Source organism: Podarcis gaigeae, assembly GCF_964106915.1.
Source record: "Podarcis gaigeae genome assembly, chromosome: 2".
Taxonomy (NCBI): Eukaryota; Metazoa; Chordata; class Lepidosauria; order Squamata; family Lacertidae; genus Podarcis; species Podarcis gaigeae.
The window spans coordinates 62,999,956-63,016,051 of NC_139679.1; the positions used below are offsets into that span (position 1 = coordinate 62,999,956).

The 16,096-nt window shown below is 44.5% G+C and overlaps 1 protein-coding gene across 1 annotated transcript in view; it reads right to left on the reverse strand.

The window, feature by feature from the left end:
• Positions 1–712: 712 nt before the first annotated feature.
• Positions 713–16,096, reverse strand: part of MGAT4B (alpha-1,3-mannosyl-glycoprotein 4-beta-N-acetylglucosaminyltransferase B) — a 76,174-nt gene continuing 60,790 nt past the window's right edge. The window contains exons 10-15 of the mRNA XM_083728518.1: positions 12,730–12,837; positions 10,914–11,107; positions 9,437–9,515; positions 8,851–8,938; positions 2,917–3,029; positions 713–1,770 (exon numbers count right to left, since the gene is read on the reverse strand). Of these exons, the coding sequence (XP_083584644.1) occupies positions 1,747–1,770; positions 2,917–3,029; positions 8,851–8,938; positions 9,437–9,515; positions 10,914–11,107; positions 12,730–12,837 (606 nt within the window). The 3' untranslated portion in view covers positions 713–1,746. The remainder of the gene's footprint in view (positions 1,771–2,916; positions 3,030–8,850; positions 8,939–9,436; positions 9,516–10,913; positions 11,108–12,729; positions 12,838–16,096) is intronic.

Here is a 16,096-nt window from a genome sequence, read left to right on the forward strand (position 1 = left end):
GAAACTCTGCTCCAACATGATGGTTTCTAAACAGTATCTGTCATAACCAAGCTGTGAATTCCTGTCTGAAGCAAGAACTTACTATCTTTGGTAAGGGTGAGGACTAACCTGTGGTCTTAAGGTTTTTTATCAACCTTTTCCTTTGCTTGAACCTTTGCTTGCATGTGGCTGCCTTATACAATACATTTAACTTAGTAATGTCTTCTGTGTGGCTGCAACTCTCCAATATCTCAGGCAAAGCAGGACCTTCCTCCATGCAAAATGGCTGTACTTTGTGCTCCAGTTGGAAACCACAATGCTGCTTTTATTTATGCCTCAGTGATGAGCTTCAGTGCCTGTGGGAAGGCAGCCTTTGATTTGGTCAAAAACTATTTTGCACCCTTTCGCTTGCATTTGTGCATACTGCTATCCGTCACAGGGACCCTACTACCATTGTGAGTTCCCTAATGGATCACATGGAGAATACCTGTGATAAAGGAGGAGAGCATGCAAGTTTGACGACGTTAAGGGTCAGTGTGTTAAATAGGTACTGTGTTAGAGGAAGTATCTGTAGGTTTTGGTTTAAATAGAAATCCTCCCCATTGCAAAATCTGTCTTAGCTATGTCTGTACAGAAAGCATGTCTTACTTTTAATAGCCTTATAAAATCACGCTTTGCCTTTGACTTTCCTAATTAATGAAAGAGCCAGTAAAATAAAACATGCAACTTTAAGTTGAATTAAAATTTTACAGTGCACATTTTAATATATATATTTTATATAGATATACTTAAAAATCAAATGTATCCAATAATAAAAAATACAGCACATTAAAGTAGTATAACGCATTCCAGTGTATAGCTAGAGACATTGGGGTTTTTTTTGTTTTAAATTACTCTAATCCCTACCATTTGAGGACTGGCCTACATGGTTTATTTTTCTCCAAAAATCACACCAACCAGTAAATAACAGATATGGACTTTAGCACTCATTCTCAAGGCATGAAGACACTGGAGACTTCGACAGGAACTCTTATTGTATGAAGGGCACATGTACAACCCTGGCAGGCACTGTGTGGTTTTTCATTTCCCTGCCATTCTGTTCCCTCCATACATCCCTTTCCCTCCCACCCCAGACCAGTTACCCCTCATATTTAATCCTCAGCTTTCGTCTGGAGCAACTGCTTTTACTTACACACGTGGGGCCGGAGGTGCAGTCTACTTTGCTCCCAAGATGCATCAGTGCTTTGCTTGACAGTTGAGCTGCCCTCGCAGTTAGCCTTCATAGTCCTTAAACCCGTATTTCTAAATGCACCCTTTAGTGATACATTCAGGAATCAACACCCAAGGGGCCAGGGGTGGGGGTGGGGGGGAAGAGGAAGAGGCATGGGAATAGTGTGTGGTCCTTGCTCAAAGGAAGGGGGGAGAACAAATCTTTTACACGGAAAGTTAGTCTCCAAGGTCCTCTTTTTGTAGCTGCAGAAGCAGCTGGATCCAAGATAGGCCAGCACTAGTGCTTCATTTTTTAAATACAGTCCAGCACCTGTGCATGAAAAAATGCTTCTCTTCTCCCAGTAAATGTGGTCCAGAAACCCTTAAGGCCCTGCCAAGTTTCACCACCAACATTTTCTTCCTGTTCTGGGAGCAGCAGGTGCCCTTCAGCGCAGGCACCTTTGACTAGGCTGCTCCTATTCTGCTGTGTCTGCAGTTTCATAGACAAGAGGGGAAGAGCTGACAGGCATGTTGTGCATTATCCCTGGGTCTTGAAGTTCAATCAGCTTTCTTCAGGAATATCTGGAAGTACATGGGATTAGCAAAACAACAGAAAAAGGTCAGAGCTGGGCAAATCTGTTTTTCTCCTCTAGAATATTGCCCTATTAATTAATGCCAAGTGCAAGTGAAGAGAGTTTTCTCTCTTCTGGACAACCATACCTGAAGCAAATCACAGCATGAAATCTCTGTCGGAAATGGGGAGGGATTTCACAGTTAAGACATAAAATCACAGCTGCAGGCGGATGCAACTGCTGTCTAGAGGATCTGACTAAAGGTAAAGGGACCCCTAACCATTAGGTCCAGTCATGGCCGACTCTGGGGTTGTGGCGCTCATCTCGCTTTATTTGCCAAGGGAGCCGGCGTACAGCTTCCGGGTCATGTGGCCAGCATGACTAAGCCGCTTCTGGCGAACCAGAGCAGCGCACGGAAACGCCGTTTACCTTCCCGCCAGAGCGGTACCTATTTATCTACTTGCACTTTGACGTGCTTTCTAACTGCTAGGTGGGCAAGAGCAATGGGAGCTTACTCCGTCACGGGGATTCGGACCGCTGACCTTCTGATCGGCAAGCATTAGATTCTGTGGTTTAACCCACAGCGCCATTTGCGTCCCTAGAGGATCTGACTACCAAGCTTCTATTTCACCAACTCAGTTTGCATCACCTCACAAGCCCCATGCAACAACCAAATAAGCAAACCACTCCTGTTCACCTGAGCACCAAAGTGTGTTTTATCTTCTAAGCAACATACATTCTCCTTTCTGGCTTTGGGAGGTAGGTCTCTTGAGTTGTGGGGGGTGGGGGACAGCTCCTGCGAAGGTGGTTGTCAGGAAGCTATGCCTGTCTCTGTGGAGGACTGTGGTCAATTACTGTGGTTACTTACCGAATGCATGCCTGGGGAAAGACCCAGAGAATCCCCAGCAGGTTGCATTGCCAACTGGCATCTGTGCTCAGCCCCTGGCATTACAAGTCACAATTTTAAAATTCCCCACTGTGCCCCAGATAGAATTGTCTGGGGCATTGCAGGCAATGGCCCTAAACGAGCACTGTACCTTTCAAGAACTTTCTTTCCCTGTCCTGCCTAGACAGATCAGTTGGCGGAAAGCTTAAGTGGGAGGTCCTGTAACCACCACCCTTATAAAGGGAGTTTTTCCCCAGGAAAACACATTACCTCGCTCAAGATGATCCATACGGGAGAGTCAGTCTGGATGGTTAGCCGTATTGCTTCCAGAGGCCCAAAGGAAGGGTCCACTTCTCCTTCAGCAATGCCCTTTGAAAAAGAGCCTGCACAATGGACGAAGAAAAAAATACTTCAGGACAACTCTCAGTTCCTCTTAGTGGCAGCAACATCACTGCACGCTCAGCTCTCCATGGTGAAACGGGGTCATTTCTGCAGGCTGGCTCCAGCATATGCAGTCATGCCTAGAAATGTCATGGCATGCACTGGAGCCTCTGTGCTCAAACAAAGGGGCGCTGCTTGTAATGTGAGATGCAGCTAGTCATGGTAACTGCTGTGGCTCCTAAGCCACCACCTCCCTCTTTCAGAGAAGTCAATGGAGCTACCTAAAACGGACTCCTCTTTTCAGTTTACGTGACTGGCTGTAGGGGAGCGTGCTCATGAGGAAACATTCCCTACCCACTGTTCTACAAGCTGACCCGGTTTATAAAAACCACGCCTTGTGTGAAATCGCATGACTGGATTTTCAAGAGATGAGCATGTCACACAATATTATTGCCCTACTTGCTGTAGGGTTACTCTCTGTCACGGGCCACTTATCCCCCAAATATGTACGGCAAGCCTGGCGTGGTCATGTTAACATTAAAATGCCACACAACACACATCTGAATATTTAGTGATGACCAAGTGATGAACCTCCTGCTAGCTCAGTGTAGATGTTTCAAATGCAGGCAGCCTCCTGGGTTTGGCTTCCCCTCCTGCCTAATTTTTACACACTGACCTCTTCCCTTTTTAACCGAGCTAACAAACATGTAGTATTAAGAATGACTTTGTGAATGAGTTATGCCCTGTAGACACACAAAGGTTTTTTTCTGAAAGAAAATGCCATATTGCCCAAGAGGAAGGATGTGGCTATTGACATCTGTTTTAAAAAGAGTTCTTGAGAAATCTTATCCTTAATACATTACTTGATGAGGGGGCACAATGTTTGATCTCCATACTAGAAGTCCCCAAATAATAGCTTTCTGGAGGTGGAAGCAACATCCAAACATGACAGACCACCAAACAATATCACTACACTAAGTTGTGGTGTGAATGGCTGCAAACGTCAAATCTTCCCTCCCCTGAAGAAACTTAAAAGACTACAGTAGTAGCTCGTTTTGTGACCGGGATCTGTTCCGGAGCCCCGGTCGCTGGCCAAAAAGGATGCTGGACAAAGTGCCGCATCTGCGCACGGAGCGGTTTGCACTTCGTGGCGAACCCAGAAGTAACCTGTTCTGGTACTTCTGGGTTTGCCGCGGACATTCAACGGAACAGGCGCTCGGTGAGGCGGATGCTAGACGAGATACCACTGTATTTAGTTCCATGTTTTTATGCTTTGCAAAGCTGCAGCTGTCCAGTAGGTGGCACTGCTTTATCGTATATTATAATCTCTCACTCTCAGTCTCTCTCTCACATAAATAGTGAATTCATTCTCTGTGTACTGATCCTTATGTAATGAAAATGGCACTATCCGTAACATAAAGGGGGTGCCCCTACACACACATGCAACATCCCATCTATGATGGCACATGGAGAGTGCCAGTTGTCAGTGCTATTTTTTCTAGAAAAAGAGGTGCCAGAACTGAGTTCTGGTGAGTTCCTGCTGAAAAAAGCATTGCTTGTTGTTGATGTAAATGGAAATCTGGAGGGAGGAGGAAAGGAAATGAGTGTCCTCAAAGGCCATTAGGAATTCTAGGAAAATAAGAAGAGCCTGCAGGACCCAGGACCCATCTAGTCCAGCATCCTGTTCTCACAGGGGCCAATCACATACCTGTGTGAAACTTGCAAGCTGGACATGAGAGCAACACCACTCTGCCCGTCTGCATTACCCAGAAAGTGGTAATCAGAGGGTGAAGGTAGAATATAACCATCATGTCTATTAGCCACTGATAGCCTTGCCCTCCATTAATTTGTCTAATCTTTTAAAGACATCCAAGTTGATGGCCATTACTGCCTCCTATGGCAGTGAGTTCCATAATTCACTAGGCACTGTGTGAACAAGGACTTTCTTTCATCTGTCCCAACTCTTCCAACATTCAGCTTCATCAAATGTCCATGAGTTCTGGTGTTAGGAAAGAGGGAGAAACACTTTTCTATATCCATAGAAATCTATATATTATGCCATGCATAATTTTACAAACTTCTACCTTGTCCCCTTTCACTTGCACTTTCTAACACTTTGTGTTCTTTGTGTATACTCTCTTGCCATAAGCCTGCAAATCAGAGTCAGTATTGTGTTATATGGCTGAGGCTGAGAGAAGAGCAGTTTGCCAAAATGACAGGTGGTATTTGATGGAGGGATTTCTCAGTTTGTAGCACAATCTCCTAGTTTGCTATGCTTTATTTGCAGGGCTCTAATCCTTATAGTTAAAGCTATGGTTTTCCTTAAAGCTATGGTTTTCCCAGTAGTGATGTATGGAAGTAGTGATGTAAAGAAGGCTGATTGCCGAAGAATTGATGCTTTTGAATTATGGTGCTGGAAGAGACTCTTGAGAGTCCCATGGACTGCAAGAAGATCAAACCTATCCATTCTGAAGGAAATCAGCCCTGAGTGCTCACTGGAAGGACAGATCCTGAAGCTGAGGCTCCAATACTTTGGCCACCTCATGAGAAGAGAAGACTCCCTGGAAAAGACCCTGATGCTGGGAAAGATGGAGGGCACAAGGAGAAGGGGCTGACAGAGGACGAGAGGGTTGGCCAGTGTTCTCGAAGCTACGAACATGAGTCTGACCAAACTGCGGGAGGCAGTGGAAGACAGAAGTGCCTGGCGTGCTCTGGTCCATGGGGTCACAAAGAGTCGAACACGACTAAATGACTAAAGAACAACAAATCCTCATAGACACTGCTACCTGCAGTTCATAATGTAAGAGCCACTTAATTCCTGGCATCTTGTACTTTGGCACAAAAACCAGAAAAAAACATACATGTGAATCTTCTGACACACACACACAAAATCACAGGCCTTTTACCTGCTACCTGATCCCTGCTAACTGGTGATGCACGGACTGAACCTGGTGCCTTTTACATGCAAGGCATAAGCTTGTATATACATACAACACAGTGCTTTGATTTACCCCAATGACAATTGTGAAGGACACAAACTTTCATGCAAACAATTTGTTAGTTTCATCTGAATGTTATTTTATTGCTTCCAGGCATTTTTGTAGTTGCATATGTTCCTGTAACTCTACAAAACTATTAAATAAACAAATTGTTCTTAGCACTGTGCATAGAAGTGGCATCTGGCAGCGGCGGAGCATATGGCTGCACTGCCCAGGGCAGGCGCACTCCTGAGGGGGGCGTGGCACGGAGGGTGCCCTCCCAGGCGCAGGATAGCCACTCGTGTGCCCTGCAGCCAGTGGTGGAGCAAGCCACCCATGGCAGACATTCAGCGCGCCACCTGCCTGTGACTCCCAAGCCTCCCCCAAGCTGTCAAAATGAAGGGGGAAGGGGGGAATGCCTCCAGCAAAGCTCCCCCCTTACCCCGACGGCTCGGGGTAGAATTGGGAGTCACAGGTGGGTGGCATGCCAAATGTCGCCCCCCTCAGTGAGGGCACCCAGGGCGATCCATCCTCATCGCCCCCCCCTTCCTATGTCCCTGGCATCTCTGGTAAAGGACTGTCCCCACTTCTGCACATTTGAAGGGGAAACAGCTATTGATCGACAGATTTGCCCTTGCTAACTGAAGATATGTATGGATATGATGTACTCTTGAAATCTATGCCTACATTAAATGAGCAGCCATCTTAAAAAGCAGCAGGGAATAATCTTCTTGCCACTCTCTTTCTGCTATCCCAGCCATTACCATGCATTGCCTCTTTTTCCTCTTCAACATCTCCCAAATCAATTATTTTCTCTCTGCTAAAATTATCATTTGCGACCAGTTCCTGTCTCTCCCAAGTCTACTGTAACTTCTTGTCCTGATCAATATGCCTGCAGTCTTTCCTTTCTCGTGTCAACTAGAAACACCTTTGGTAAAATTTCTCCACCCACCTGTCACACCCTGTGCAATCCTGTCACCTCTCTCCTCAAGTCATCGCCGGTACCCTGCTGTTTTGCACTTCAAATCCAAGCTTCTAGCTCTGGCATGGAATGCAGACTCTCTTATTTGCCTCTGCTTCTCTCCTTGCTTTCCCTGTTTTGCACAAGGACATTGTGACATCATCCCACTTTGGCTGCCCTCTCCTGCTGCAGCTATCATGGAGTTTCCTAGGCCTGGAAAAGCACTTCCTGTCTTATCCAGCTAGTCACCTCCTCTGCCTTCAAAAGTCCACCAAATTCTGCAAAGCCTTTCCTGCACTGCTAGAGTCTCAATTTTTCCTGCCACCACTTAAACTCTTTCCACTCTCAACTTATTTCTCTTAACGTTCCCCAAAGGCCACTTCAATGAGACTTTAAATTACAAGTGAGCAGTGGCCAGGAAAGGAGTGGATACCTACTCAAGGGCATTTTAAAGAGACAGACAACTAAATATACATATGGACTTAGTTCACACTGAGCTGTATAGCACATGTATTTTGTGCTCATAAATCATATTCAAATTCCAAAACAGCCTGTTTTCAAGAGGACTGCAAACCCTCTGGGCTGGGCATATGCAGATCACAGCTTCATAAATGGGGTTTGAAGGCACAGCAAAACCAAACAGCTAATGCACTTTGGGTGAAGACATACCTCTGGTGTGCACAGAAATGTGCAAATATGACTTGGAATAGTGGCAGGGAAGAATGGCTTTGCTATATTTTAAGCCACTAATGTGTACGCAGCCTCAGACTTGGTGCTAAATGAGGCTTAAGCCATTCTGGCAACAAGAATGTGCAGATTGCTTACAAGGAGCAGCTATACTTGCTCAGCTATAGCTTGTGCCTCTCAACAATCAAGGAATTCTCTGATTCACACAAAGTAACTGCATAAGCTGAGGACCTCTTCTGATGTTACAGCTCCTGCTCCCTTTTGCTTATTCCCTGGAGGTATTGAAACTTTTCAGATACAAAACATCCCTCTTCCATGTCCTCCTTCCTCCAAACCCAGACACACAGATGCCCAGTGAAATCTGAAAGTTACTGGGGCCAGAAGTACGTAATCTTAAGTCCAACCCCTAGCATGGTTTTCGACTTGTTAAAAAAGCAAAAACAACAGGTAACAAATCAACCATGACACAGCTACTGGCTGGCACATGTGGAAAGTGCTCAGAGTAGGGTTTCAGACCCACAAGATACCATTCCTACAGGCAGGAAGATGTAAACCTGTAACCATTTGCTCCCCTAGTTCCTGAAATTGTTTTCAGAAAGCAAGTAGGCAGAAGAGATGATGCTGGAAGCTGCCCAGAAAGAGCAGCAGGATGAGTAAATGGTTTCTGCCACTGAGTGCCAAAGTTCCAATCATAAAAAGACACCACATGAGAAAAGGCTCCACTGATTCCACACATCAATGTGCTTAAGAAGAGAACTAAAGAGAAAACACTTTTCATTTCCTTTCTTTTTTTACTGCCCCAAATTTGAGATTAACTGTATAATCAAGCTGTTCTTTCCGTCCTTCAGGTTTATCCGTACTTCTTGACCTCTGCAGTGTTGTCAACATTTGCATTTGCACAGTGTTAGCCGAGAAAATCCACCTCAGCAAAGTCTTTAAAATGAAGACATATGCAAATTCTATTCCTTGGGAAAATGACAAAAATGTCATGTGTGTTCTGAGTGAATGACTTTCACTCTAAATTCCAGGTCAAGGGTGGGGTGGGGGATGCTAATTAATTCAAGATAAGCTTGTCTCCCACCCCTGAAACCTTCCATGCAATCACTCTCTGCGTAATTGTGTTATCTGAACAGCAACATACCACAGTGCATTATCCACAACCAGCAGGCTGCTGTTTGCCTTGAACCAGCAATTTACCTATCTGTATGTAGCCGTCAGATGTCCTGTGGTACTTGAATGCTGTTGCTCTTCCCTCCTGCAGGGCTTCCTTATCTGACTGGAGACTCTGTGCAGGAAAAGAGACAATCTTTGCAAAAAGCCAGCAAGAAGGATTTAGGCAGCCTGCTGCGGGTACAGTTTAAACCACTATGGTCATAAAACACCAGGCAATGTTTACTTTTTCAGAGACACAGAATTACTCTAGCATACTGGGTTGCTGGAAGACCTTCTCTATGCTTTCAAGGACCCCCCCTCCCCCCAAAAAAGTCTATTAAAATATACCTTGTAAGGACTGCCTTTTTCCTGCCACAGGTAGTGTACTTTAAATAGAGAACGAATAAGCAGCCTTGCTCCTAGGTTTCAGAATAATGCCTCAGGAATTTGAATTTGAATTCAGATGAGGTGGCACAGGCTTCTCAGAAGCTTCCACTGCTAAGCCCATTGACCCCATACATATTCTTCTCATGGTATCCAACCACAAAGTAACAAAAATCTGGATTATAATCTCCTAAACCTTGGTCTCCCCCCCTCACCTGAACTCCTATGGTAAGCTCAGTAAACTTACGTCAAAAGGTAACACTTCCACAGTTGTGTTGAAGAGCTTGTCTTCAGGGTGTTCAATATTGCCACTGCGAAAGAAAAACCTGTGGGGCAGGAACCAGCAATGAATGCACAGCTTCATGGGGGATGTAACACAGAAGGACCCCACCAGGCATAAACTCACCCAACAGGGGCCTTTCTTTCCACAGAAAGCCACATTTGAGAGAAAGATGGCTCTAAGTGCACAAACAACTAATTATGGATTGATTGTTTGATTGCGCTTGCAAATTAAGCACTCCATTGCATATGAATGAATATCAGTAAGAAGTGCAATTATCTACTCCTGTGATGAGAACTGTTCACTATTCAGTGATACCAAGCTGGAAAAGTAAGAAGTGACTCCTTGTGCTTCCTGAACGGATTCTGGGAAGGATAAAGCCACACACACAAGACATTCCCATGTTAACAAATCAAGAGGGAGAGGCAGAGAGAGAGGGAGAACACCCACCCACCCTGGACACTAAATGCTCAGGGAAATTTAACAGACAAACAAATGGACTTCTACATACCACATTCACTTTCCCCCATAATTCCTGCACATGATTTAAGTTGTAGACCAGGGGCCAGATTCAGTTCATGAGTTCTGCTAGTAGAAGCCAGTGCAATAATCTTCTGCTAGCACAATAGGACTTTTTGCCCTCACCTCCCACCACCTTCCTAAATTGTCTGGAGTGTGTGTGTTAGGGGAACCCCTAGACCAGCACATGGGGGAAGGAGAAGGGAGATCATTCTGTCTGGCAAGCTGACGCAATAAACTCAGCACGACGTTGAAATCCTCCCCTGGAATGGCAACTTGTGGCCCTCCGGAGACCGCTGGACCACAAAAGCCCTGCTTGGCCTATCATTACGCTCTCAGAGGGGCCAGCCCAATGCCTATGGGAAGCTCACAAGCAAGACATGAGTGCAATAAAATTCTCCCACTCATGCCTCATATCAATGGCTGGGACTGATGGGATTTGGAGTCTAGTTACATCTGGAGAGTCACAGGTTCCTCATTCCTAGATGAATATTTCTTAGTGGTATCAAAATGAGGCAAAACCTCAATCATAGAGCCACTAAAGGGAGGAAACACACAGAGACAGGCTGAACTTTCATGAAAGCGCTACACATGATTCACAATGGTATCGGAACCAAAAACTAACAAACCTTATTAAATATACCCTGTTAGAAAGCAGGATGGGGTCTAGGTGACTTGGGCACCACTGAGACTTGGGTAGAATTCCCTTTGTAACTGAAAAAGCCAATTGTGCTTTAGTTTACTATCTGTAAGGCTGTGCAGGCAGAACTGAAAGCTAAAAGGCCGTATGTGGGAGAAGCAGGGTGATGAGTGGATGAGATGCAACCTGCCTTTCAGATGAACTCTTGTTCTACCACAGGGGAGAGGGGATGAGTGACTTTTAAATGTCAAGCTAATCTTCCCCCACAAATCTCCATATACTCACCGTTCAATGCGTAGGGGCTTGAAGAAGCGAAAGCGTATGAAGTCACCCGCCGTGGGGGTAAATGCCCAAAAGAAATCTTCCCTCAGATACGCTTTCTCTAAGGAGAAGTGCTGGTAGGTTTTCAGACTGGTGCTAACTTCTGCAGGAGGGTTGACATGTTCTTTTCGAAGCGCTTGCTTCCCAAAATCTTTGTCCTCAACATGCAAGGTAAAAGCAAAACAATTTAAACTATATAAAACTGTGTTTCCTACTCCCATTGCACTTTTATGGACATACTGCTATTCTGATGGCAGTAGTGGGGCTGCTTTAATTAAGGGGGCTTTAAATCTTTCTTCCCTGGCCTCACTCTCCTTCTGTATTCCCTGAGCCAATGAACATCATCACCATCCAGGCTGCTGTTTGGGCTTCAAAAAAACCTTAAGCTTTATCTCTGTTCTCTCCTTTATCTCTGCTTTGCTCCCTCTATATATTCAGTCCATCATCACCAAAGTCATGTCAGTTCTGCCTGCACATGGTGAAAATACACCCCAGCAAGAAACTCTGGTTCACAATCCAGTCATTTCCTGCCTTTGTATCTTTTCCTTGCTGGGCTTCTGTTGTCACTGCTCAGGCCCTTCATTTCTGTCATTCACCTCTCTCATCACTCCAGTCTCTCAGACGATGTGATGCCTCTCTTTAAATATCAGCACTGGCCTCCTGTCCACCCTGGGATCCAGCACAAACTCCTCACTCTTATCTTCAAAAGCACTCCATGGCCTTGGCTCCCCTTTCCACACTTGTATGTCAATGTATCCCTGACTAAGACTGTTTATTATTATTTTTGTTTAGAAAAAATATATAATCCTCTTAGTCAAAAATAAACAAATCTTTAAGGGGTATACATAAAACAACGAGAAACAAACAAATAAGCAAATATTAGTTTGCATAACTGTTGCTCTTTAAACTCCCTCCCTCCCACCCCATCCCAACTTCTGTCTGCCCTTTCTCTCACATTGCCCCACATGCCTGGAACTCCCTTCCAAGAACACCTGTGCAACACTGATTGCCCTTCTCTCTCTGTCTTCAAATCTATCCTCAAAACTCCCTATTTCTGTGATGCCTCTGGCAATACCCCTCTCTCCTGAGTCCTCTCCTTGAGAAAGGGTGGAAAAGAAAGAAAGAAAGAAAGAAAGAAAGAAAGAAAGAAAGAAAGAAAGAAAGAAAGAAAGAAAGAAAGAAAGAGGGGGGACTTAAGAGAACCAAAATCTGTATGAAGTAAGAGAGAGAGAGAGAGAGAGAGAGAGAGAGAGAGAGAGAGAGACACTTAAGAATCCTAGAACTGGATCTTTAGATTATAGTTTTGGTAGAGCTCACTGAAACCAGTACAACTCTCAAATGTGTTGTGATGCCCAAGTTTTACAGTCAAACGCTTGCATGGAGTTCCTGTCCTCTGCCCAGACTCACTTTCCAAAGAACACTGCTGATATGAGGCTTTTAAAGCTGCTGCAACACATAGCTACTGAACGCTGGCGAGCAGCTATTAATCAGAGTTGATACCTGCCATGCTCCAGTTCCCTTGGCTCCTGACCCCGATGCCTCGCCTTTGCTTCCAAGCCATTAACAATTTCTTTCATACTCTGTCAGTGAAGCATCCACTCCTTCTCTGCAGAAGAAGCACAACTGACCTCTCTTCCCTAGGGAAGGCACCTGCATTTGAAAGCACCTGCTTTCCCTGCCTAAACTGCTACACATATTTGAAAACTTATCACATTTTACATATAAAATTGCCCAACGCGTAGGGATGCAGTTTCCCAGTGCTATGACGTCACATACTCACTTTCAGCTTCTGTATTTTACCAGCGAGGGAGGAGTGGGTTCCTACGTGCTGGAAGAGTGAGGGCTTGAAGCGTATCCTCAGGTTTGCCTTCTGTCTGTCACAATGTTTCTAAAATAATAATATATATAAAAATCAAGATTTGTGCTTTCCACTTAGGAGGAAGCACAAAGTAGGAAATAGGTTGGTTAACCACTTTCAGTCAAGTTTGCCATTTGGGACACAATTACTTTTCACCTGTAAGTGTGAAAGAAGTGGTTTCAAAGAAGGCATGTCCAAACCACACTTAAGCTGCTATTGTCTTCTTCACCCTAAGGCTGTGTACACACAAGGGGTGGGATTCAGCTAATGAGTCCCACTTGAGCAGGGGTAGGCAACCTAAGGCCCGGGGGCCAGATGCGGCCCAATTGTCTTCTAAAGCCAGCCTGTGGATGGTCTGGGAATCAGAGTGTTTTTACATGATTAGAATGTGTCCTTTTATTTAAAATGCATCTCTGGGTTATTTGTGGGGCATAGGAATTCATTCCTTTCCCCCCAAAAAATATAGTCCGGCCCACCACGTGGTCTGAGGGACAGTGGACCGGCCCACGGCTGAAAAAGGTTGCTGACCCCTGCACTAGAAGAAGCCAGCACAAGTGCTCCTGCTAGCACAACAGGGCTTCTCTCCTGTAATCCTCCAGAAATGGGCTCTGGGGCGTGTTGAGACAACCCCAGAAGAGTGGAGTAGAGGAAGAGACAGAGAGTATTGTTCCATGGGGCAAGCTGAAATGATTGCGCTGACTACAAAACTGCCACTGCACTACAGTCGTACCTTGGTTTTCGAACAGCTTAGTTCTCAAATGTTTTGGCTCCTGAACACCACAAACCCGGAAGTGATTGTTCTGGTTTGAAAACTATTTTTGGAAGCCGAACGTCTGGCAGGGTTTCTGTGGTTTCAAATGGCTGCAGGAGCTTCCTTCAGCCAATCAGAAGCCGCAATTTAGTTTCCGAATGTTTTGGAAGTTGAACGGACTTCCGGAACGGATTCCGTTTGACTTCCGAGGTATGACTGTAATTTGAATCCTTCCTATTACATTTAAAGCACATTAAAACACATTCTATCCCTCAAAGAACTCTTGGCCCTGTAGTTTACCCTACACAGAATTACAAACGACCATGCCCAGAATTCTTTGAGAGATAGAATGTGCTTTGAACATGCTTTAAAGGTATAGTGTGTACACAGCCTAAGTGTTGTGAAAGTATTTTGAATACATATTTACTACCCTGAAAACAAATACCTCAGAATGCTGCAAATGTGTGTATAAAATGTTTCTGCCACACTTAAAACAGGTATGCTTTCATCTACACCAAAGTTGGTATGGTCTAGTTCCGAGTGGACCACTATCTTCCCTTGACTGGTATTGCAACTTCTTAAAAATGTTTAAAAGATGATGGATATGGATTGAGATCAGCTGTCCAGCTCAATTCTGGTGTCACCACTAGTGAGTCAGAATGAAGTACAGCTCAGGAATGTGTTCTTTAATTGGATTTCAACTGAGCCAGGCTGCTAGACTCAACTCTAAGGGAAGTGGATGGGTTAGGATCTCACTAGGAACATAATGATTAGTATAAACATATAAACTTGTGCACACCTGTTTGCCCTTCGTTTTGTTGATACATGCTTGGCTGTTTATATGGAGCCTGAGTAGCAGTGTATTGTTGATCTCGGGAAAGAGGCAGCCTTGGGCGGCAGGACGCTATGATCTTCTGGTTGGTGTAGTCTCATGAATGTGTCATTACTGTTAAATTAATTAACTAGCTGTCGGGATAAATCATGGGCCTTCCTCCCAACTTCATATGTTTGTATTCTTTGTTCATAAAATACTATTTTGCTGATGTTCATTGCAACTGTCTCATTTTGTCTCTACACAGCTAAGAGGAAACTGAGCCACCTTCTGTTTCTACCACCAGTTTGTAAAAGAGAAAATTTTGATCAACTCTAGAGTGGTACCAAGCAAATCTGTGGCACTTTTTCTTAAAAACAAAAAAATCCTCTGCCCAACTCTGTCACCTGGGAGAGTTTGAGAATACATTTGTGAATGAAAATATGCTGCACGTAGGAGACTTATGAAGAACAGAGACACATAGGCATGAAGGAGAAACTAAGCGCTGAGCAAATAAGCTTTTGAATTTGGCGCATGCGCAGACTATTCTTTTACTTATAGTATTGTGAAAAGGAGGTATAATCTGCGCCTAATACCACTTTCACTTCTACCACCACCTTCCTAATATACAAAACTTGTCTAGATGCAAGTCTGAAGCTGTTTCTTGTCTACTCATTATCGACACTTCCTCCTCCGTCACTAGAGGCTTTTTTCTCTTTTAAAAGTCTGTAGGTGTATGCCGCTGAACCCTTGAGCTAATTCACCTTGTTAATTTCACTTGCTAATTTCTCTTAGAATAAGCTAAACCTGCCTACTTAAGAATACTATTTTATTATCTTTTCCCAAGGTCATTCCCCACTGCCTTGCCCTGCCTCCCTTTCATGAGGTAAATGGCAAATGGGTGTATAAAAGGTGTGATTGCCTGATGCCAGCATTTATTAAGGAAAACATGTTTAAAATCTTAGCCTGCAATTTTATGTGAAGGAAAACAGGCAACCATTAGGAGGACTAGGACAGCAAAAGACAAAGCAAAATGAAATCCGCCCAAACCACCATGTCACTCTCTGACCTTTTTTAAAGGCATCACCTACCCCTGCCCCATTTTTGTCCCCTACAAAAATTCGGTCTGTCACACGTTTGCATTCCCCCCTCGTTTCTTGAGGTGTGACATACTTTATGGCTGGTCCCAAGAAGTGGTGGTCTGGATGTACATTCTTATCAATGTGAGGTGCTAAATTAATCTTTAGCTAGGAAATTATTAAACAAATATAACAGAAAACAATAACAATAGAACTCACAAATCACGCTGGGTAGGCCTTTTTAAGACCAAGAACTTGCACATTTTAGGAATGGCAGTCACCTGTGGGTCCACTGCCAATATAACTGTCTACCTAATATGTGTAAGAAGGCAGCCCTCTCTCACAGACACAGGTTGCTTCGCAAAACCATTTGTACTACCTGCAACACTTGGCATTGCAGGCATATTCCCTGAAGCCCTGCTCCAAGATAATCCCCTAATCCAGCTCTCATTACTTTAGAAAATTAAAAACCTGGCTCCACTCATGAGAGAATTCCTGAATGCAGCTAGCAGAGGGCTCCTTCCTGCCTGATGTTAAGTGGGACACAGCAGTCAAGAGCGGTTCCGCTCTCTGCCTTGTGCCTTCTTATAGTTGTTACCGATGCAGCTAATGAAAGCAGCTACAGCGGGTGAACTCTAAAAGTTGGTT